Source organism: Haemaphysalis longicornis, unplaced genomic scaffold, assembly GCF_048455015.1.
Source record: "Haemaphysalis longicornis isolate Haplotype H1 unplaced genomic scaffold, Haemaphysalis longicornis Haplotype H1 scaffold_2, whole genome shotgun sequence".
Taxonomy (NCBI): domain Eukaryota; kingdom Metazoa; phylum Arthropoda; class Arachnida; order Ixodida; family Ixodidae; genus Haemaphysalis; species Haemaphysalis longicornis.
In genome coordinates this window covers 228,226,660-228,250,256 of record NW_027526295.1, presented here as the reverse complement: position 1 = coordinate 228,250,256, position 23,597 = coordinate 228,226,660, and the positions used below count along the sequence as shown (strand labels likewise).

Genomic DNA, 23,597 nt, shown 5'->3' with positions numbered 1-23,597 from the left:
CATCATCGTCATCATTGCGTTGTCATCATATCTATGTTCACTATAGTACGGAGTCCCAGTGCTTTATCAGTATCTCTAAACAAGTCTATACGAGCATCCGCATCAGCCTCATCATCATCAAATTTATCGTGGTTCTTTATATCATTTATTTTTCAAACATCTGGCATAGCAAGTTAGGCACCTCGCCAGTTTCACTACAGACCGTTTCTCTCTCTCTCTCTCTCTCTCTCTCTCTCTCTCTCTCTCTCTCTCTCTCTCTCTCTCTCTCTCTCTCTCTCTCTCTCTCTCTCTCTCTCTCTCTCTCTCTCTCTCTCTCTCTCTCTCTCTCTCTCTCTCTCTCTCTCTCTCTCTCTCTCTCTCTCTCTCTCCCAAGTGCTTAGAAGTCATGATTTTGTGCAGTGACAGAATGGAATGTTAGTAAACCAACTAGTCGAAGCACCCGTTTTACGTCGCTTCAAAGTTGGGCGCCTTTCCAGGGGTCTCTCGCGACAAGCCGCAATAAGCGAAAAAGGAAGGTGCTGCTTCGGATTCCTGCCAGAAGAGTGCCGAATAGCGGGACATTTGCGGTGGCCAAGCAATCAGTTTTCTTTTCGCATTCTACGTGTGCTATTACGCGCGTCCGGTTCCTGCTGAGACGAGGTTTCGCTAGAACAATTTCGATCCAGCGCCGATACTCTCATGGCCATGGTGCGAGTACACACGCAATGGGTGAGGGGTAGAAATAGCCGGCGGCGGGACGCGAGGGCGGCGCCAGACTCGCGCAAATGCGAGTCCCGGTGGTGTTTTCCTTTTCCGTTCACTTCTCGTCTCCATTCGATGTCAACAAGCAGCTGAGTGACTGTAGGAACGGCTGCCACACTGGACGGTACGTAGAAGGTTTCTTTTTAAAAACCTTCTTTTCATTCTAAGCATTCTAAGCATTGATTGTTTTCACACTATGTAGCCAAAAATTCAGTAACCTTGATGATTGATTGTACTGTTTAACGCGCCGACGCAACGCAGGCGATGAGGCTCGCCGTAGTGGAGGGCTCCAGATTAATTTTGACCGCCTGGGGTTCTTTGCCGTATGCCAAAATCTCGTACACACGGGTGTTTTTGTTTTTTGCCTCCATGAGAAAAGCGGCCGCCGCTGCCGGGAATCGAGCCCGCGTCCTCGGGCTCAGCAGCGCAACGCCTTAACCACTGAGCCACCGCGACGGGTCAATTCAGTAACGTTGCTCTATAACAAGGCTCTACAACAAGTGCTCTTCGTTACCATTGGCCAGAGGCGCGACAAGCTGAACATTCTTTGAGCGTTCAGATTATACCGAGATCGCCAGCCGCATTATTTGCAATAGTGTCTTCATGCTGCCGCTAATAGTATTTGAGACTGATAGCTGATTGGACCTTTTATTTGAAACAAATATTAGCTGAATAATGTGAGAGGAGCTTCACAACAATTTAGAGGCTGAAGACCAATCCTACCGGTACTGTATTATAAAGCTTAGGTTGCTTAAGAATTAGCTTCTTCTCGTTCGCCTTTCGTGCGCTCTTGGTGGCGGCAGAACACTGAGTGGCGTTCATGTTCATACGTCGTTCGCGCCTTTGCCTCAGCGCAGTCAAACGACAAGAGGAAGTCGGGGCGGATCACTAATTGGACTTTTCCGCCGCGCGGCAAGGGAATCGCAGCCTCTAGTTTTGGTGGGTTCGTATCCCCAGATGTACCTAATTACTGTTAGCTGTAATAGCGGGGCGCGTGTGTGGCGGCGAAGCATCGTTACCGTGCTATGTGCGCCACACTCGCAGTCGGGGCCACGGAGCTGCTGCGTTAGTACCAAATTCGCGTGATCCCTATGATCCCATGTTCGTGCTAACAGTGCTTATTATATTCCGCTGTGCTCTAAGCTGTACAACATTCAGTTGAAACTGTTGGCGGGAAGGCATCTAAAGCTCAAAAGTTTCACCTCAAACCGTAGAATCGTCGTGTAAGGATATCACTATCGAATTACGAGTAGTATATTTGATTGTTTTGCTGTAAAATAAAAATATATTGAAACACTGGACTGTATTCCTCGGTTAAATAATTTGACCATCGGGTAGATAAAGAGGAAATTCCCCGTTGCCCCGTTGTCGGTGTAGAGGAGGATGAGAAACAGAAAGCAAAGCCAAGGAGGCCTAAGTGCATAGCCCGGTTTGTTAACGGTATGGTATACCGCTAACGGTAATAAAAAAGAGCGGGAAAATGGGATATTTGAATGGAGGCGCTTACGCGCTTTATAGGCTGACAGGAGCTTCAAATTTTCACATAGACCGATATGGCCCGAGAATCGAAAAAAAGCTTTGCTTGCCGTCGGCGAGAATTACAGTCACCCCCGATGTCCTAAGATTGTCTGCACCGTGAATGTTTGATCGTCCAGCCGTCTCAGCTCGGTGAGTCAATGTGGCGTTGGTTTCATAAAAGTCTACATACGGCACCTTATATTATATCGGCCGCGGTGGTGGCACCGATCTACCACAATATTTTCATTCATTGCGGCATTCAGTTTTATTATTAAACCTCCGTAATTTGTTTTTAGATCAAATGCATTGTTTTTACTTTTGCTTAACGTTCACTGCGGTACGTAGTTTGTTGGTCTAATTACACCAGTCTTATTATACTTGAAGCTTTCAGTTGCGAAGAACTCTGGACTGCCTGTTCGTAATTTTATTCGCGTGCTAATCAGGCGGATCTGTTGTGAGGGGCTTTATCAATTCAAGGCTACAAAACCGTTTTAGAAATACGACTAGGGAAGCTATAGTTGTATCCTGGCCTCATTTGCATCAAGTGCGGTTCTGGTCCTTGAAACGACCCTATATACAACTGCGACCGCACGCATTAATCTTGTAGGCGTGAACAACAGCCACGGCCAAGCACTAAGGCCTCGAAATTATTTACTGCCCCACCATTGTTTAATCGCATGCTACTGCTCATTCGTCCCACTAATGTTTTCAGTTGCCTTTGGTCTCTCTGGCCGACTTAAAAGGACCATGTATGCGAAGTACAAAATTAATTTGCAAGAACTGGCCTCTGGTAACTCATTCACCTCCATTCCGGCTGAAAAAGGCGTTTCTTAAGAAAAAAAACGAAACAAATATAGGAAAATGTTTCAAACCACCCCACATACACGTAATACGGAAAGGAGCGATTTAATATGGGCCGGTACTCAAAACATAGTTATCAATGTGTTAACTGAACGTTCGCATTCAAGTGATACGCCCAAACGTAGCTAGAAAAAGAAGAAGAAAAAGGAACACATTCATTTGGGAGGTCGCTTGCCTTGTTAATCAATCGCATCAACCAATTTTTAATCGTTTATTGAAATACCTGTTGGTACAGTACTATTGAATTTTTTTTGTTCCAAAATTGTTAGCATCACTGTACCCTATTTTCCCTTCGTTTGAAATTAATTACCAAGCTTCTTCAGCAGTGAAATCACAATAAGACTTGGCGAATTCCCCAGAGTAGGTACGCGCCATTCTTTTTCCGGATCCAACCAACCAACCATTTGGAAGCACAGTTAGTTGACGAAAACGGCGGCGACCGCGGCCGCCCGGGCGACCAGCGAAGCTTGAGCCTCCTGGTCTGGGCAGAGCAACGCCTGCTCCCATTGCTCACATGTGATTCTTTTTGACAGGGATCTCTTGGGCATCCCCACATAAGGTGCTGACGGGTGCCGAGGGACTGGCAGGAAGTACAGTTAGGTGAATTAGGACACGGCTGGGTGAATTAGGACATTCATTGTAGAGTTTAACGCGCCGACGCAACGCAGGCGATAAGGCGCGCCGTAGTGGAAGGCTCCGGATTAATTTTGACCACCTGGGGATCTTTAGCGTGCGCCGAAATCTCGTACACACGGCCGTTTATGCTTTCCGCCTCCAACAGAAAAGCGGCCGCCGCGTGGGTGAATTACGTGTAATTTAGAGAGATTGGGGAGGGGAGAGGGGGGGGGGGGGGGCAGGGGGGTGTTCGTTTGTAAAAGACGCCATGTGCGTTCTTGATGGATGGTGAGTTGTGTGTGTGTCGGGGAATATGCACAGCGAGAGAGGTGGTAGTGGGAGGTTATTTCATTGTACGTGATCGTCTGATTTCCAGCGGATCTGGCGCCATGGTAGGGGAACGAACTGGCCCAGGCTTGGATGGTGAGTTCTCGCGCCATAGTGTGGGCAACTTCATTCCGCTCCAAGGCAGTGTGCGCCGGAGCCCAGATGATTTCTAGGCGGGGCGTTAGGGCTGCTTGGTGGAGAATTTTGAGCTTGTGACGCGAAATGAAGCCGGAGGCGCAATTTTGAACTGCCGTTTTAGGATTGGTGATGACTGTGGAGGGGGTCGGCTTTTGCATTAGCGCTAATGCTACTGCCGTGTCTTCCGGCATGGCTGGGTTGGGGGTGCGAATGGTCAGGAATTTGCGCTCGACTTGATTGGTAGGGCAATGGGAGACGATTGAGAAGGCACCATGCCGCCGATATTTCGCTGCATCGACGTAGTGGACGTCGATGCAAACCTCTGTGTCTGTTGGTAACTCGTCGAATTAAACCTATTGTTTGTGTGGCGTGTCGTTCGAGTTTGCGTATGAAGTGGGTATTGGATCTGTTTAGTTGGATGGTTAAACCCAAGATTTTGATAATTTCAACATCCACGTTTGGGTCTCCTCTTATGTGTGTGTGGATATTTGTGGGGCGATGAGTTTTGTGTTTTTGGACGCGTTACTGCAATCGTCCAGTCATTTTTCTCGGTCAGTGCTTAGGTCAGCAATCGCACAAACTAGAACCGCCAGAAATTAGCTGTGGGGTCGCCACTGCTTTAACTGTTTTCTTTAATTTCTCGATTATTTCTTTGAAGTTAGCGATAAAATCGGTATCATGGTTATCTGGATGACGCAGTCTTCGTAATGAACCAAACTTGTATTTCGCTTCACGGCACATTAAAATGAGCGTGCTTCCGCCATTCTTCTTTGGTCCATGGCCTAGACGTGTGGCATTCTTTACCCCTCAGTGGTCACGACGCGACCTTTTCGCTTGCACCAGTTTGCCACGCGCGCGCTTCGCATGCGTGATCTTAGACGGCGATTTCTCTGACACTTCACGAACGAGACGGCGGACGATGAGCCCCAGTCCCTCGGGAAACAATGACGGCGCTGAAGATTCTGCGCTTGATTCCCGTGATGGGGGCTGTACCCGAGCGGATTATCAGCCCTTGTGGCCCAGTTGGGACAATGGCTCGCCAACTAATCAGAAATTTTGATACTTGAAGCAAGACTAAAAGGCGATTCGTTCCTCTGAGCAGCGCCCGCTAGGCTATAAGATGTTCTACTTTCATCACTGTAACTAATCCGACCATGCTGTCGGCTAATGATCGGGAATTTTGCTTACCGTGACTGATAAAATATCGTTGATGGAAGCCACGAGCGTATCGTCGTTTTATTATCACGGTTAATAAAACGCGAACGTGCTCTGCACTGCTCTTCACGAGAGTGTATAGTTTGGCATCATAACACCTAATAATGCTGCCGCCAGTGCAGTCTGATTATGGAATTACTTTGATCAAAAGGCAAAGATGGGAAGAAGAGTGGCAGTTGAAATTTTCGCAATGTCTAAGCATTGGTTTGAATCATTCAGGCTATACGTGCACTCTTTGAATTCCCCGTAGGGAGTCTTCACCCCAGCTCTCTAGAATGGCCAATTGAAGAGACCGGGTCTGCAAATTCGTGAATGATGAAGCCCAACATATGATTTGACTTCAAAAAAGTGCATGTGCAGTGGAACAACACTCAAGGCATGAGTGGAGTTTTGCATTGCGCAATGTCCCAGCGCAGATGCCCTTTTTCACTCAAATTGAATGCCCGGCAACGTCATTCGTGGAATTTGCACACTACACCACTTCGATTGGCTATTCTAGATAATTATAAGGAAGACGCCCTACGAGGACTTAGAGTGTATACCCAAATGCCACACCAGTGATTAGGACACAGCTGGCTAAGGATTCTAGCTTTTAATTATATGTATATTTGTATGTTCTTGTCTTTATAAATTACAACTGCGTTTTAACGAGCCGCAGAGTGAGTGAGTGCAACACTTTATTAAAGACGAGAGACCATGAGGCCCTGTGTGGAAGTGAGTACAGGGGAGGGTGAGGTGAAAGGTCAAGGACACAATTCACACAATGTACACAGTTCTAGATGTGGGGTCCTATTCACAAGATGCAGCGTTCACTCAGCCAGTGGCACCAAAAGGCACAGTTTGTACTGTTGACATCGGTCATGGATGGGTATGGCCAGTTCGGGACAGTCTGTCAGATCGCTACGATACACACCCCGCTGTTTATGAAGCCCAGCGCAATTGAAGGCTTCAGAATAATGGAACACCTGCAGGCTACACCAGAGCGCCTCCTACTTTTGAGCACCTCAACCTCACGTACGCGTGTATTTCGTACTCATCATCTCCTGTTCCCGTTTTGTCTTCATTGCCGCTTGTTTTTTGTATTCTACCTGAAAGGAAAGCCTTGTTCTTCCTTTCAGGACAGTTTAATAAATGTTGTGTTAAAACCATAAAATGTAAACTATAAGTTTATCCTGTGGTTCAGCTTAGCCGCAATGCACTGGACTGGCCAATCCATCGCTAATACAGCGCATACGAAGAATTACAGCAAATTCCATATCCTTTAACTCACAAACGTCATCTGCGATGCGGCGGTCCGTATGCAGAAATTCATGCTTGCATGCGCGATGCGCACAGAGCAGATAACACTTCTGAGTCAAACCGTATGTTCAGCATCGTCATTCGCCAAAATTTCATCGATATTTGCATGGATTGGTCAGTTTATGGCATGCTGGGGAAGCTTAGTCACAGGATTTCCTAACAGTGTTCTATTGCATGTGTACAGCAATATTTTTTATATTATCTTCAAGGCACCATTGACGGGCAAACATGGGCTGAAAATGAGTTTTAAGATTTTTCAGCACATTATAAAATTTTCGCAATGTAAGGCATTTTTTTCCACGTAGACGTGATACGGCTTGACGATCAGGCATTATTGAGGATTGTTCAGTGGTACAAATTTTGTTACTCTTTAAATAAAACGATGAGCTATAATTTTCTTTCTGGATGTTTATTCAAACGATGCACGTGACAAATAAGCAAACACTTGGTCAGCCCATGCCTGCCGATCTTTTTTTTTCGCATAAACTTTTCTGCTCACTTGCCAATTGATCTAAGCGGTCATATCGCCAAAAAATAAAAAAGACCGTCCAAATATATATACTCGGAAAAGTGGCCCTTTGAATTCATGCAAAAGCCATGAATTGTTGGCAGTTAATTCAATATAGACGAGCGCAGGGCTTGTCCGTAATGTTCAAGGTGAAATGGCCAAGATTGCGAGGGAAAAAATTGTTTAGCCTAAATGCTGTGTAATTAGAGTGTCAGACTTCCTATTAAAAAACTACCGTTCTTCTGTACATGTTGCTAACCGACTCCAAACCCGGCACCAATGGTTAAGTTCTCAAGTTCTGTGACTGGCTGACGCTATAAGTACTATCCATTTTAAAATGGTCCTAAAGGTACACGTTAAGGCATTGCACAGGGCCAAAACGCGACTTTTTTCACTTCTCTACTTTCCCATTTGTGTGCTCGTTATCTCAGCATATATTTTTTTATTTTTTCTGAAGCACTTAATTGCAAAGAATCGCTTTGTGATTATTTTATAGCAATATTAATAATTTCGCAAAATTAGAGCCATGAAACTTTAAATATTTCTGCTTCAGGAACACACGGGTAAAAGTTCGAGATGCGGTCTCTGCTGGTTATCTTCTGGGCGTCGGTAGCCGTCTCCGAAAGCATGCCTCCACACATAATCTTCATTCTTGTAGACGACCTGGTAAGTAAGTCTAGTTTCAAAAAATATCTTTCCTGATACTAAAACATGGTTGGTGTAAGTTTCGAAGAAACAGAACCACCGTCCACAATTAACATTTCCCACATTTCAGTTGTTCATACAAGTAACATTTATGCGCATTTCTCTGTGGTAATGAGAGTAGAGTGGAATATCGTAAACGAAAAATAGCGTACAGGGAATATTGTTGTCTCAGAGAAGTTCCGTATGATCAAACTGTTTAGCTCAAAGTGCGTGGTATTTGCATACGCGCCCACCCGAAAAAAAAAATGCCTACGCTAGTTACCCCAGCTACGGCAAACTTCACGTGGGGCCTTGCACGAATAATTCATTGTTGTCTTCACAACTAACACCCGTAAACACGTTAGGAGCGGCCTGTCCTAGTCTCGCTTGCCGCAGCCCTTGTCAGGACACTGCACCGTGCTCGCTGAATTTTCCAAGTGTCTTCCAAACTGATGACGCCACAAAAACTCATATAAGCAAAAGTTATCATGCCAAGCTGTGTGTGTTAAACTAAGTTTTATATTTGTGTGGGAAATAATTAAAGAACTGTATTTTGGTCGGCTATTCCGAGACGATTTAAACGTGATCGGTACAACAGCAGTCTTCTTGTAGTGTTACTGCACTTTTAGCGATATTGCGCGTTCTGGCAGCTTGCACTGGACTCGAAAGCTTTCGCAAATCTCTACATGCACGCCACGTGCGTGTCCGTTCTCCGCACGAAAGCATTGAAAGACAATCTTCATGCAGCTATCTGCACAGTGTTTATGTAACCGATCCCGCTCTCTGGCGAAAAAATAAAACAAATAGTGTCTTAACATTTTCCCTGTAATTTCAATTCCCTTTACTGCTTCCAAAAAACATCCGCCCTGCAGCTTGCTGTTTCTTTCCGCATAGTTGCGATTCCCGTAGCATACAAAAAGAGACTGTAATGGCAAAACAAACCCCACCAAGACTCTGATTAGACAAAACAGTGTCGGAAATTCCTTTACTCATATACGTATACGTTCCTGGGTCTGCTTGAATGTCTCTGGTTTACAGGCACTGGTCAGAAAATTTGCGACAGCGTATGGGTGCTTCTCCAATTTCCCATATATTACGACGTCACCCGAGTATTTGGATTTATTATTTATATACTTTAGTGTTATGCACAACGGTCCCGTGTGAGCGGATAAGTTTTTAGGATAATACCGCGTGTTACAGGAACGGGTGCTTACTTTTGACCTTCGCACGGTGAACGGCGTCGAGGCCAACTGCACACGCATGAAGCTCTTTCTACCGAACGATAACTGCCGATACAAATGCATCCACAACAAATAAAATGAGCGATGCTCAGCGAAGGTCACTGTCAGCGTTGAGCTCTCTTGATGTAGCTATAGCCTATGCGGTCGATTAATGCGGTACCCGGAAAATGACATAACGGTGGGATTGGTGTGGAAGGGGGAACATAACGGTTTTATTACGACATCCGTATTTTCCTGCCAACAGGGCTGGGACGACGTCAGCTTCCATGGGTCATCTCAGATTCCTACACCCAACATCGACGCTTTGGCAGCTGACGGCATCATCCTCAACAACTACTACGTGCAGCCAATGTGCACGCCGTCGAGGGCGGCCCTAATGACCGGCATGTACCCGATACACACCGGTGAGCGGCTCATTTCCCCTTCGTCGCCATTTAAAGCTGTGGTTGTTCACGGACAGACCAGGAGACTTAGAAAATTACCGCTCATATGAGGTGCAAATTATGAAGACCAAGCAGCATGCGCACGATTGCTGTTTGACATTTCTGCGAAAACGCCTGATATTTTTCGTACCGTAGACCCCCCATGGCATGACTTTCAATTTAAATTAAATGGATTTCACTTCAAATCTTAAAATCAACTCCGTGATGATTTCAGTGTTGCTTTTAGTCTGATGAGTTTTCCAGGGGTGAATGTAATGGAAGCTGCTGGGCCACATCACCAACACGGCTCACGCATTCACAGAGAGCGCTTGTAAGAAACACGCTGTCAAAAACACCGCACGAAACGAATGCTTCGGGTTCAAAACAACTTATATACCGTCCCTTCCTAAAGAAAGTTGAGGGAAGCGAGAAAACTAGAAGTGTGTTCAACCTTTGCTGAAAGTACGTCGAATCGATCGGCAAACCTTCCAAGACCCAAATCGCAAACGAAGAACGCACCCATGCGACAATTTTTCGCGCACTACGTAAGCGCATCTACGAACGATCTAAATGTGTACCGATTCGTGGTTCATGAGGGAAAGGTATACTATTGTACTCCTTCATAATCGATGCGTGTATTGCCTTATCTAGAAGCGTTCCTTTTTCGCGATTTTTAAGTAACCGTGTTGACACACTGGCAGCCCGGTCAGACAGCGCCACCTCGCTGTCTGACGCGTCGTCGTAGTAGCTCTCGCAAGCGAGAGTGGTGCGGCCACGGACCACGGGTTGCTGGCCCAGGAGCTGTGATGAAAGTGGGGTGGTTGTTGCCCAGATCTGTCACAAAAATGCTACCTTCTGCGTCTTCTGCTCGCGTTCTCACTTGTTCCCTTGTAGTGCCGCCGCATGTGATACGTAACGGTTAGCCATCTGAACAATAAAAGTAATTCGGGTCTTTCAACACCATTGTGCTAAAGAATGCGCCGCTCCGTTTGGACCAGTGGATTGCATTCCGCACGAAGTCTTACTTCGGACACTTTCTTCTCACGCAGGCATGCAACACTGGGTCATCAGAAGCCCCGAGCCCTGGGGATTGCCCCTCGAGTTGAAGCTCATGCCGCAGTATCTCAAGGAGCTAGGCTACGCAACGCATTTGGTCGGCAAGGTGAGCGCATTATTCGCATTTTCGCAAAAGACACGAAAACAGTGCTCAAGCCGTTGCCGTACACTCTTAATTAAATATCGCCACAGGTGAGCTTCATCCCAGCACCCCAGAATGACCAATAATCGTGACTAAGAGTGCAAATTTGGTGAACGACAAGGCCCAATACGCGATTGTAGCAAAATATAATCGTGCATCTGCGCTGTTGTCACAGCACAGATACTATTTTTTGCTCTAATCGCATGCTGGGCATTGTCATTCGCCAATTTCACACATTTAGTCACGATGGTTGCGCGTTCTGCAGTGCTGTGGGGAAGCCCACCTGCGGTGATTTTTAAGAGCGAGAAAATTAATAAAGAACAAATGGCTGAACACAGTTAACATGCATTTCTCGCAGCAACTTCTTCCAATGCGGCCAATTGCTGTGTGCACTCTAATGTGGTTGAAACAACCCGACCGCTGAAAGAATATAATTTTCATTGGGACAAGTATGACACCTTACGTGCGCCTTCTGGTCGTGTGGTATTTCAATGTGTGCGAGCGTATTCATTTGCAATTGTCGCAGTTCCGAGGTTGTGTATGTAAACAGACTTCTTCAGTTTACCGAATAATTCTGTAATCATACTGAAGCCATACTGCTCTTGGCAGCAAGTATGCCGGCGCAACCCACTAAAAGCACAGAAACCCATTTCAAATACTTTTTTTTTGTATTTTGTGTCATAATAAATAAAATTGGTTCTCAGTTTTGGAACGCGTTTCCTTAACCGTCGATAAATCCGCGCTTATTCTTCTGTTATTAAATGTAATTTATGTTTATAAAAGCGTTCACACATGAACAAGGTATGTTTTCAGCATTCAATGATTTACGTGCCTTCGCTTTGGTATCTTGCAGTGGCATTTAGGTTATTTCCAAAAGGAATACACGCCAACGTACCGAGGCTTCGACTCCTTCTTTGGCTACTACAATGGCTTCATCGACTATTACCATCACAGGAACCAATTTGTAAGTGCTATAAGTGCAGGCACGTACAAAATATCTTACTTTACCAACTGGTCCTCATGACTATCCACATAGAAAAATAGCAACAACATCTTGTACCAGACATCTTAAACGCATCTCCAGTGCCAAGTTGGCCTATGATTCGCTCCAGGGGGAGAAAGATAGCTAATTTTATCAACCGATTCGTATCAGAGCCGCTGCATTTATTTATTGGGTGATAGCGATGCAGTTTTGGCTAAAGCAAACGGTGACGTCACTGGACGCGGGAGATAAACTTGGCTGCCAGTTCAACATCACATGCATAATAAGATGGATCACTGTATGTCGAGCGGCACAGAACAGGAACTGTTGGAAGTCAATGGGAGATGCCTTCGCCATGCAGTTGGCCTCAGTAGGCTGTTGTTGTTGTTGCCGTCGTCGTCGTCGTCGTTGTTGTTGTGGTTGTTGTTGTTGTTGTTGTTGTTGTTGTTGTTGTTGTTGGTGATGATGATGATGATGATGATGGTGGTGGTGGTGGTGGTGGTGGTGGTGGTGGTGGTGGTGGTGGTGGTGATGATGCTTATGATGATTGTGTGCTCATCACGGAGATTTCCTTGTAGAGGGATCCAGCTCTCCCAGAAAAGGGGGGTGCGGTGATTGCGTGATTCCGAGACAAGACCGATACGTGGGGTGAAGGTTAGGAGGAAGAGGAGGAGCATGAAGGAAGGTTAGGTAACTGCCTGACAGCGAAGGGAGCGGAGTATGTGAAGTTGGGGGGGGGGGGGGGGGCAGGGAAAGAAACTGTGGCAGCGAAGCAGTCTTGAAGGATTTAGCCCTCCGCACGATGTGTGTGCAGGAACTGTTCGCGACCGCTGTCCCGTAAAAACTGTCTTTTGGATTGCCGCAATGCGTCAAATTCCTCTTTTATCCCCAACAGAGAATTAATCACCCTTTACGCTCGATTTGCTCTTCATCAGAAACGGTGTGCATCGCTTAACTAACTTACGTTGCGAAATCTTTTGGTACTTCCGTTTCCCGTACTACGCCCGCGGAGATTTTAACTGTGTAGGTATATATATGGCTGGTAAAATAATGCCCAGAACTGTTGGTAAAGTTTACATTGACGTTACATTGACCGGTTCGTATGAGATGTCGCTTTCATCAGGAGACCGCGCCTTCACATATGCAACGTTCACGGAATTTCGATGAATTCGCTGCATATTTGTTTGACTACCAAGTGTACTGAAGTTCTTTTTACAATTTGTGACCTATAATTAACGCGGGTTACTGGTTGTGTGCCCATTTTCTCTTTTTTTTACTCTTCTAGAAAAGACACGTGGGTTTGGACTTCAGGATGAACCTGGCTCCTAGCCACAATTCCACTGGTCGGTATGCAACGGACGTCTTTGCCGATCGCGCCATTTCTCTCATCGAAAATCACAACAAATCCCAGGTGATTCGAAGGCGAAGCCATTTTTATTACTTTTTTTATTAGTTTCATCCTGCGAAATGTTATACTTTTCTTCGCTGAATAATTGGATCCAGAAAAACGTTCCCACAGAAAATAATTTCTACAAAGCCCCAGGAGAAATGGTCAAGAAAAGACCTTTTATAAAAGTGCTATCAAGGGACAGCTAAAAAGAAAAGAAGATTTAAGAGGCACTACACCAAATGTGCACGGCTTTTTTCCCCTCGTGGTGGATATTAGGTTTCGTAGTTTTCAACAACTGTATCATTTGGGTTTCGTTTTGATCTAATCACCCCGCAAGTGCTGTACAATTCCCTCTGCGACCAAGCAGGAGCACTGCGTGCGTAAAAGAAAGAGATAAATACCCCGCACCGTATCTATCTATGCCTTTGCGGGTTTCTCGTGCTCACGTCCGGAAAATAGTTTTTTTTTATTTCTGCGATTTTCCCGGTGCCATCACTTCCGAAGGAGCCACGCAAACGCAAAACAATACGTAAAGAGTAAGAAAGAAATGGTTCACACAAGAAATTTTTATAAGAACTTCTCTTGTTATACCTCCACCCGTAAGGGTCCATCTTTTTTGGGGGCATTTTACTTTACAGTGCAGCGTTCTTACTTAAATAATCCCGTAAGAAGTTTTGTGAACCGAATTAACGCCATTTGATTTTTGTTTTCGGGCTTTGTTTTACATTTAAAATAATACCGATTTGTATATATTCCGCTCTGTGTTCAAATTGTCCATTATCCCTCAAGCTCTTTCAACAGCTTTTTTTCTTTCATTATCCTGCAACTTTGTTGTAAACAAACGCCATTCAGCACAACCACGTTCAGTATATTTCAACAATTCAGCATAACATCAACTTGCGCATCTCTGTCGTGGCCGTACCCACCGACCTAACGGTATCGTAGCCGACAGAAAATTTAGTGTTGCACAATTCCTAACCTCCTAAGTGATTATGCACACATAACAAGTTGTGCACTTAATACATCTTCTGAGGAAATTGGTGAGCCCAAGGGATATGGTTGTAACAGGGGGATGGACGTTTTACAGACCCTTATTAGCACACGTACGGTCGTACGTACGACATGCCGACTCTCGTTTACGTACTTGCGTACATGCGATTAGGCCATGGGGGAAGTGCAGAATCCCTGTTTACAAGTTCTGCCATACTTTCCGACTTAAATTTCTTCAGAGGTGAAATTCTTCGAGAAAGCACGCCACAACTCATTTTCTCTTAAACTTTTCGTAACGAACGAGGAGCACTATTTAGGTCTGATATCAAAACAGGAAGAAACATAATCTTAGCTGGAGTCAGCAGAACTCTTCTGTCGAGCTATCGAGAAGGACAGGAATGACTGCAAAGGGAGAGTCGTAATATGGTAAAGCGTCAGTTTGCCGCCAAGTCGTACTTGTCAATATTTGCAATGAGATGGCAAGGGCGAGGCAGCCAAATTGCTCCTGGTCACTGAGCATACGGAACAGGATTTGATACACGTCCTTTCCGTTGGTATCAGACACACCTGTAGGCAGATGCGTATGCATTCGTCTTCTTCTCGAATTATATCATTGATGAAAAAATAAGGGATGCAAGTTTATCGCAGACTTAAAATTAACAATCCTAGTACCATTTCATGATTAAGCAACATGAAGAAATTTCTTGTCCGCTGGTAACATGGCAACTATATTTGCTTAGGGACACTCGGTGCATGTTAGTTAAAATGCACTGTTTAACGCAAATCGTGTACAAAGCTTTAGTAGGCATAGATTTCGGCATAAGCTTTGTTTTCCTCTGCGGTATGAATTGAGAACCAGGAAAACTATGTTGGAAAAGGAATATTGTCTTGGTGTTCAAATGCCTTTTCTGGCATGTCTTCTGGCACCAGTGATGCGTGTTAGCAGACGATTTGATTTCAACATATAGTAGGCACTGATGCCGAATAGTCCAACATTGTGAGCAAAATTTCTTAACTATTATTGACGATATTGGCAGTGTATTGAGTTAAAGCAGAGAACACGCATAGAATCCTTTTCCTGCGTGTGTTTCAACTGGGCCGCTGGCCGTAAGAGATCAAGCTGCGAGTCAGCATACAGCTTCAGGTTGACGGACGCTCGACGCTTCTTGGTTATTTTCAGTAGCCTCTGTTTTTGTACCTCAGCCACCTGGCACCTCACGCGGCCACGGAGAAAGAACCCCTCCAGGCTCCCGAAGAGAACGTCCGGAAGTTTGGCTACATAGGCCACCCAAACAGAACACTCTTTGCAGGTAAGCCCTTCAGGTATAAAGTATGATAATTGATGTCGGGTGCTTTCTGTGAAATGTACGAAACCAAGATGTTTTTTTTTTTTTCTAGTGCAGTGGGCTTAAGCAAACTATGGACATTTTTGTCACTGGCCGAATGTATTTCCAGACATTTCATTTTTTGATGACCAGCCTGGCGCGTAGCGAAAATGGCAACGCTGTTCGTAAGACTTAAAAAAACAACCACTCGTATAACATTGACGAACTACGAATAAATGTTTCCCATGCAAAAATTAGAACTAGAAAATCTGGCTCTATATTAAATGAAAGTAATCAATTAAAGGTACTCTAATACTGCCGGTAAACGCTTTCACACTTTACTTCGTGTTTTAGAAGCACTGCAAAATCTACAGTTATCGCCAACCCAGAGCGGTGCTGCGTGATTTGCTGGTCGCAGCAGATGCGACTTATATTTCTGCTTGGCTCTTCTGGCTTTTTCTTAAGCGGCTATCGAGTGCGTTTATTGTTGCAACGGAAAGAAAGCCGGCCGATAGCCGCTACACCGCTGAAATGACGTAATTCTAGCGCTCGAAAATCCCCAAGACAGGTAAAAGGAAAAATGTTTCGCTATCTGATGGCCATAAAACATTAATTTTTGGCTGAGGTACTTTGCGACCCTCTAATATCAGTACTGGACGCATTCGTTTACTACGCTTTCCAAGCATTTAAGTTACCTGAAAACGTTGGAAAAAGTGTTGCAGCGTCCCTTCAAACGCCTTCACGAAGATATTTAGAAAGGCATTGGGCTATAACTTTGAGAGTCTGCTATTATCTCCGCTACTTTTCCTTGCCTGTTGATATTATTTTGTTCCTTTGTATATTGTTGTTTTACATCACAGCGCTACGAAATATTAGGGTAGTGCCCGACAGCTGGTAAACGTCTTTGAAGTTCCAGCTCAAGATTACTTCCTGATACGTCACTGCAACTGTAAGCTGCAGCAGCACAGCCCCACAGGCCTAATGCCAGAATCGCGACTCAGAGATACAAAATGGCACCACGCGTTCAAAAACGCTTCATTGAAATTTTGAACTGTGTAAGGCATCGAGGAACTGTGGTTGCTGTCAGGTGACTTTTAGCAGCGCCTCCAGGTGTGTTGTGCAGAGGCTACGCAAGGCCCATACGCCTTGATCTGTCGGATCGTCGTACTATTGATAACTCTAAAGCTGCGCAAACGTATGCGTTCTGGGAGAAACTCGGCATAAAGGAACTTTACCCTATTCTTGGTCGCTGCGCTGTAGCATGCTGTACGCATAATAACGTTTTCTAGCTGTTGAAGATACTCTGAGCTGCGCGCATTCCAATACATTATAATAACACTGTAGTCTTAGGTGGATTAGGCCGGGTGGTGCTCGTGAAAGACTTACGATAGAAGAAAAGATGAAATACGCAGCTACATATTAACTCAAGCGTATACACTCTCACACACACTCTAAAATATACAATGATCAATAACGGCGATAACAATTTCTCTGCTTACAAATTGTTTAATCACTGTCTTTGAGGTTGAGCAGTATCAAGGTTTTGAACGAGCAAGTCCTCGCCGTAACATGAGAATTATTTTTTCAAACTGCACATGCTGATAATAACCTGTACATATTGGCGGTCAAAGCGACCAGTAAAGAAGGGCGAAGAAAGAAACAGACAACACCGCTCGTGGGCTTTGCGTTTTTTTTTTTTTCGTTTAACGCACACCCCTTCTTGTTGGCCGCCTGTGCCTCTGACTGCTTATTTTGAGTTTATAAAGTCTTTTAATGGTTTTATCTTGGGCGAAAGGAACGTATCACGTACGGTCACATCATTATATATTTGTTTTTTTTTTAATTAAACCTGTATTTTCGAGTTTGCGCCGTGTGGTTTATTTAATCATTAGTTTTTTGTGAACGCTTTTATAACCAAGATGAATGACTTGCAACTAGCCTAATTATTCGTCCCGCTGCACTAAGCTATACCTATAACTGTAACGTGGGGATGTGGATTCATGAACACATGATGGGGATTTATGAACACGTAACAATTAACAGCCTTCAATGTTTCTGTGGTGTGTTACCCATATTATTTGTGAACAATTTTGGGGTTCAATGATTAGGTTAAGAAGGAACAAGCGTTAGTTTCTGTGATCCGGCCGAACTAAACAATTCATTGTACCATCCACTAGCTGCGGTTGCACGTCTTGTTGTGTGCGCGAAACTGGACACAAAGAAGAAATGTAAATAGACGGACCACTGGTAAGTGTTCGCCTTGTTGCCCTTCCCGTGTCTCTAAGCCCTTCCGCCTGAGATCCGGCCACTACTGTCAATGCTTCTTTAGGTTTTATTTTCGTGAACCACTCTCAAAATATCTGATGCCTGAACCTACGTGGCCGGCCCTGCTTGCAGGCATGGTTGATGCCCTGGACCAGTCTATCGGGAGGCTTACAGAAGCATTGCAGCAATCCAACATGCTGGAGAACACCATCATTGTGTTCAGCAGCGACAATGGGGGCCTTCCGTACGGCTTCCACGCCAACAGCGGCTTCAACTGGCCGCTGCGCGGAACCAAGATGTCCCTCTGGGAAGGGGGCGTCCGCGTGCCGGCCTTCATCTGGAGCCCCTTGCTGCAGAAGAGGCGCCGCGTGTCCAGGCAGCTCATGCACATCACAGACTGGCTGCCGACGCTCTTCGCCGCTGCAGGTGAGCGCACAAGGCGTTGAAGGCACCGAACGCAGGCTGACATGCCCCGTGTTGCTAAGCCCTGCCACCTGAGATCCGGCCGAAACTTTATACAGCATCGCAAAGCAGGTTGCTATACATTTTGCTGCACAGTTAACTTCACGATTCGGAGACGTGTTTAGCATTCATCTTTAAACAAGCGTTTGTCACTGACACATGATCGTGTGCGGGGTACTGCCGCATTTTCCCGGATGGTCTGCCATTTGCGTTAGAAGCAGTGTACAGTTCATTCGCGCCGCTTTAAAACGAGCTGTAAATAATACAGCTACAGAAGCTGTAGCTGTATACTTCACTTACTTTGATCGTACTTCTTAAATTTCTTTTATCGGTTTCGATATTTAAGGTGTGCTTAATTTAGTATGACCACAAGGCTACCGCATAAAAATATTTTTATTGGATGCCTATTAGTAAAACTGCATGTTTGCAGAATATTATGTCTCTTGTGACGTTAGCGTAGTTCAACGTTCATGACTGTCTTTTTGCTGAAATCGGTCGCGTCGGTTGTGTCACGGCTCTCCATCCCCCAGTAACGAACTGTGCTGCAAGCATGCGTTTGAGTTGACACTGCCTTTTAAACACGAAGCGTTTAGTCTTCTTAATAAAAGAAGAAAGAAGCAGCATGTTTTAAAGGGAAAGCCTTAAGTGCCACATTTAGAGAAAAGCCGGCGCTGTTGTTGTCGTTGTCGAGTACACAAAATTATCACCACTGTGAAGAGTAAACAAAACTTTCCTGGGGCACTTAATTCTGCTTAGATGCTTTGAAGACAAAAGCCTGGTGTACTATTCTGACAGGTACCTTTTATACACACTGCAGAGAGCCGTTCATACCGTCATTAATCAAGCTAATTCCACCTTATTCCACGTTACTCATTAAGGCTTGACTTTGGGCTAGTTGGGTATGCATGACACCTTGAAAAACAGCGCAAAAACACGGACGTAGAGAGAGCGCTCGTGTCTGTGTAACCTCTCCACGTTACTCCGCCCAATCCATCTTAATCCACCTTAATTCATATGACTCCTACCTAATCCACCTTAATGCCACCTTCACTGACGTAAATCTGTCTTAATAACCTTAATTCGCTTCAATTTACCTTAATCGCATTTAATTCGTCTTAATCTACCCTAATCGCAGCTTACTACTTATTGCTATCAAGTAGTAATCAATAGCAATCATTCATCCGCACTAATTCATCTTAATCCGCCTTAATACATGTTTATCTACCTTCTAACGTATCACCAATCAATCATTAATTACCCTTCGTTATCATTAATCATCTCTCATACAATGCTGGCATGCTTCGGTTCACTGTGGCCTTTCCTGGATTTTTGTACCATTCATTGCGATGACGGGGTGTTCCAATGAGACATATGAGACTTTCGCCCGAAAAACACGTAATAGTTTCATTGGATTTGATCCCGGGCTCCAGAGCTGAGTGCTTTACCACCGCGCTATTTCTGCACGCTTCCGACAGTGGAACAAGAGTTAGCCTCATGCGTTTGCCGCTGACGTCATATCAGGCGACAGGTGAACGTACTGCCCGTGAGTAGAACAGATGCACCATGTCACGTAGAACACTAGTTCTGGGAAAGCTGTGGCGTGAAGGGTCGCCAATATACCCGTCGAAGTATCTCACAGAAAAAAAGAAACCAAGAAACGAAAGCGGTGAAAGAGGCGCGAACCTCATGCAGTAGTTTCGAAGTCTGTGATAAGTGTCGCCAGGCGAAGCCATAATGCTTTCGCCGTCGAAGCACGCAAACAAACTTAAATGTCCCGAGAAAATTTTTTACTCTATTTGAATTTAATTTTATGTGCAGTGGACCTAGTGGGTTGTCGTTGTTGATTATGATGATGATGGTGGTGGTGATGATTTTGTACTAGATACTTATAGGCTGATATTATCTTTTATACTTTCTTGCTCACCGACGCCAGGCGGCAGCCCATCCGGTCTGGGCTACGTGGATGGCTACAACATGTGGGGCACTCTGTCCCGCGGCTGGCGCTCGCCGCGCAAGGAGCTGCTGCTCAACATCGACCCCGTGACAGGATCCGGGGCGCTGCGCTACGGGCAGCACAAGATCGTCTACGAGAAGCCCGTAAGGGGCTCCATGGACACGCACGTGCCCACAGTGGGCCACGCAAGACCCGCGAGGGGCGAAGACGAGCTCGACCGGCTCCTGGAACAGTCTCTGGCAGCAAAGGCGCTGCGCATGTTCTACAACTCCAACCGCGTGCCGACCAGTCCGTACTGGCGGAGAGACGCCACTGTGCAGTGCGGAATCCCGGCACACCGCAGCAACTTCGAATCCGAGAAGCCGCCCTATCTGTTCGACGTGGAGATCGACCCGTGCGAGATGTTCAACCTCGCCTACACACGGAGAAGGGTGCGTCATCTCAATTACATTGCACACCGATGTCGTCACCACAACTATTTGCGGTGAAACATTTCCAGGTTTCTCAGCGCTCGCCGAAATAAGAGCATTGGATGAATGTGATGTTAGTGCAAGTCATATTTACCAACTGCTTAAACACCAATGGGTTGTTTGACCGTAGAATGGCCCCAGATGTAACGCCATGAGGTAGTGGACTCACCGCAGTTGCTGTGGAGGTAGAGGAAAAGATGGCTACGTGGGCTACACCTAATACATGAATGTTATGAACAGAAACGCTGAGACCCAGTAGGGAAGGGGAAGATGACACTCATTTTTATTTCATTTATTCTTCCCATATATGTAACTTGTGGGTTTATTTTTGCTACAGTTCGACAGACGAAAACAGAACTGAAAAACAGTGTCTAACGATACAAGACGCCCCATGACAAAACATAAAACAGGAAGATCAATTGGCTGTCCCGCTTTTCTTTCTGTGACGGACACTGGCATGTCTTTGTCCGCGCGCCCGTAAACCGACATGCCTTTGGTTTAGTCTACCATTTCCTTGCGCGGGAGAGTATATGTCGTGTAATGTTTCCTTCTTCGAGTTCCCGCCATTTACAGTCGGTATAAATTATCTCTTTTTTTTTTTTCAGACTCTTGCTACCCTGCTTCGCATGCTGCAAAGGCACGAGCAGAACATGATTCCCCACCGGAACCAGCCTGAAGATCCCCGGTCCTACCCGGAGAAACATGGCGGCGTCTGGACAACATGGAGGCGATCTGGATGATAGGGAACACACTGCCATGTTTTAGCGCCCTGTACAAACGTTATTGTTGCTTTTTCTTGTTGCTTGTTACACCATCTGTCCCGATTTTTGTTTTCACTTCACCCAGAGACAACCAACAGCTTTTCGGTTTGTCCTTAGCAATATGAAAAAACCGTGCTACAAACTGTTGCAAGAGTATGCTCGACATTGTTAAAGGACAGTGTAAAATGTGGTCTAAACGCTGGAAGAGAATAGTGTTATAGTAATACCCACGTGACAGAAACAACGTGGATCTCAATATTTGCTCAAACAGCCCCATTTCAACAAAAATACGTGAAGATGCTTTGTGAAAGACTTTTGGTATGAACTACGAATAAAAGCCATCAGTTTTTTATTCAGGGTAATGTACACAAGAATGCAGCATTGAACGGTGAGGACAACCACATCAGCCGAGGTTCAGTGAATGTGGGTCGCAACAATCACGAATGAAACCAGACAAAAGACTGCCACATTCATTGCGCTGCTTTTCTTCAAACATGTTGCTTTCTTTATCACAGGGCTTTTCAGCCCGCTTCGTCAATCATCATTTGCGATTTGTGATGGCATTATTTTGGTACGTACAATGGTCTGCGGAGAAAGTGCCAATTTTATGGTGGTGGCCATAGCGGCACTATACCTTTTGGACCGCTCCGTGATGTCCGTGTGCGTGCAGGGAAGTTCGTGCCTTTCACAAACCTATTTCTTATTTAGCTTTCCAATAGTACGTCTGCACGAAGTCTCCCTGAAGCGACGTGTCTCACCGCATAGTGTATGCGGTCTGGTGCTCCCCTGATTTTAAGTCACGCCGAATTAACTTTTGTATAGCTTTCCGCAAGACGTGGGTGTTATTAGAATTAGATTATTAGAAAACAGATGGATAAGTTCTGCACCAACCAGCAATAAACAAACCATACCGGATCCCTGTTCTGCGGTGTGAAAGAAACATCATCTTGGGTACGCTTCAAGCAATTATAAACAACTTTTTGTTGGCGCCGCGTACTACGGTGAATCGTACAGGCAAGACAAAAATGCAGCAATAAGTTTTATTTTCAATCACGAGGCGGCTTTATCGTTTTTTTTTTTTGAAAGTGAAAGTTTATTTCATAAAAGTAATACAAACATATTGGTATACAGACGAGGGTACCAGAGTCAAGAGTCTAAAAGAGGACCCTCGATTATAAATACATACGATCATTGTATGGAAGCAGCGGTTGGGCACAAGAGGCCATCGGATCAGTATGCAGTGTAAAATGACAGGGAAAATTAGCCTATCGTATACATACACTCAAAAATGTAGCCAGACCTAACAAAAGAAGTAGTTCAACCAATTCGTGAATAACGAAATAGGAAACACAGGCATATGAGAACACCAGTAAAGTACGCAATAGATAAGAACAAAAAAAAAATGTATTTATTACAGCAAAAATTAATTCTCTGAGATTTTTTTAAAGCAAGTTAGAGACGGGGATTATTTACAGTTAAAGAGAGTGTAAAATTTCATTGAAAAAAGAAGAGCTCGGCCTGGCCGGCTACTTCCAACTGGGGCAAGGGTACATGGACAAAGAGAGAAAAGAATGAATATAGAAGGTATTAGAAATGACGGTGCACTCGACTAACGAACTATGTACATGCAGTGAGACCAATAAACGTCCCACATGAAACAGGATGCCGAATCAGATTATCACAGTCCAATGTTCCTCATATGATTATCGTCCACATTAAGAATCTAATAAATTATTCCGCTGTCTGATAAATTTTTGCCACCTAGAGCAGAGTATCAAGAGAAAAGTCCCGAAGGTATACAAGCAGTGCTTCAGTTCAGCGGCAATATTTTGTTTTGTGGTGTCAGCCAACGGGGCCAAAATCTTTTGTTCGGACAGCGGGCGCGTGTCCAAGTGTAGTGTTACTACTGCCTCAAGGTCCTTTCGCTGACTAGTACACATTAGGCAAACACTACGCAAACGTTCAATGGTCTCTCAACAGCTATACAAAAGGCAGTCCGGGCTGTCCTCACGTCCAATTGTGTGGAGATACTTTTGGGTAAATTCTACTCCAAGCCGCAGCTTGTGTAGCAAGGTTTCTTGACTTTTGTGACTCAGTAAAGGAGCGTGGGTAAGCCAGAACTTCTGCTCGGGATCCACCCAGTGAAGCCGTTCGCGTTGATTCTGTGGGTCAGAGGAATACAAGACGACAGCCTGTTTAGGTGCGCGGTAGAGAATTGCGTTGGTATCTTG

General features: G+C 45.1%; 1 protein-coding gene across 4 annotated transcripts in view; it reads left to right on the top strand.

The window, feature by feature from the left end:
* LOC144170049 (arylsulfatase B-like) overlaps positions 1 to 23,069 on the top strand; it is a 41,794-nt gene extending 18,725 nt beyond the window's left edge. For 2 of the 4 annotated variants that reach the window (XM_077699568.1, XM_077699566.1), the window contains 9 exons: positions 7,776 to 7,888; positions 9,392 to 9,551; positions 10,619 to 10,731; positions 11,621 to 11,731; positions 13,035 to 13,160; positions 15,313 to 15,439; positions 17,852 to 18,145; positions 20,115 to 20,566; positions 21,211 to 23,069. In XM_077699568.1, coding sequence (XP_077555694.1) covers positions 7,799 to 7,888; positions 9,392 to 9,551; positions 10,619 to 10,731; positions 11,621 to 11,731; positions 13,035 to 13,160; positions 15,313 to 15,439; positions 17,852 to 18,145; positions 20,115 to 20,566; positions 21,211 to 21,345 — 1,608 coding nt within the window. In that variant the 5' untranslated portion in view covers positions 7,776 to 7,798 and the 3' untranslated portion in view covers positions 21,346 to 23,069. Of the gene's footprint in view, positions 1 to 793; positions 866 to 2,277; positions 2,410 to 7,775; positions 7,889 to 9,391; positions 9,552 to 10,618; positions 10,732 to 11,620; positions 11,732 to 13,034; positions 13,161 to 15,312; positions 15,440 to 17,851; positions 18,146 to 20,114; positions 20,567 to 21,210 lie in introns of those variants that run through there. The other 2 variants (XM_077699565.1, XM_077699567.1) reach the window with 2 other exon arrangements.
* Positions 23,070 to 23,597: the final 528 nt, after the last annotated feature.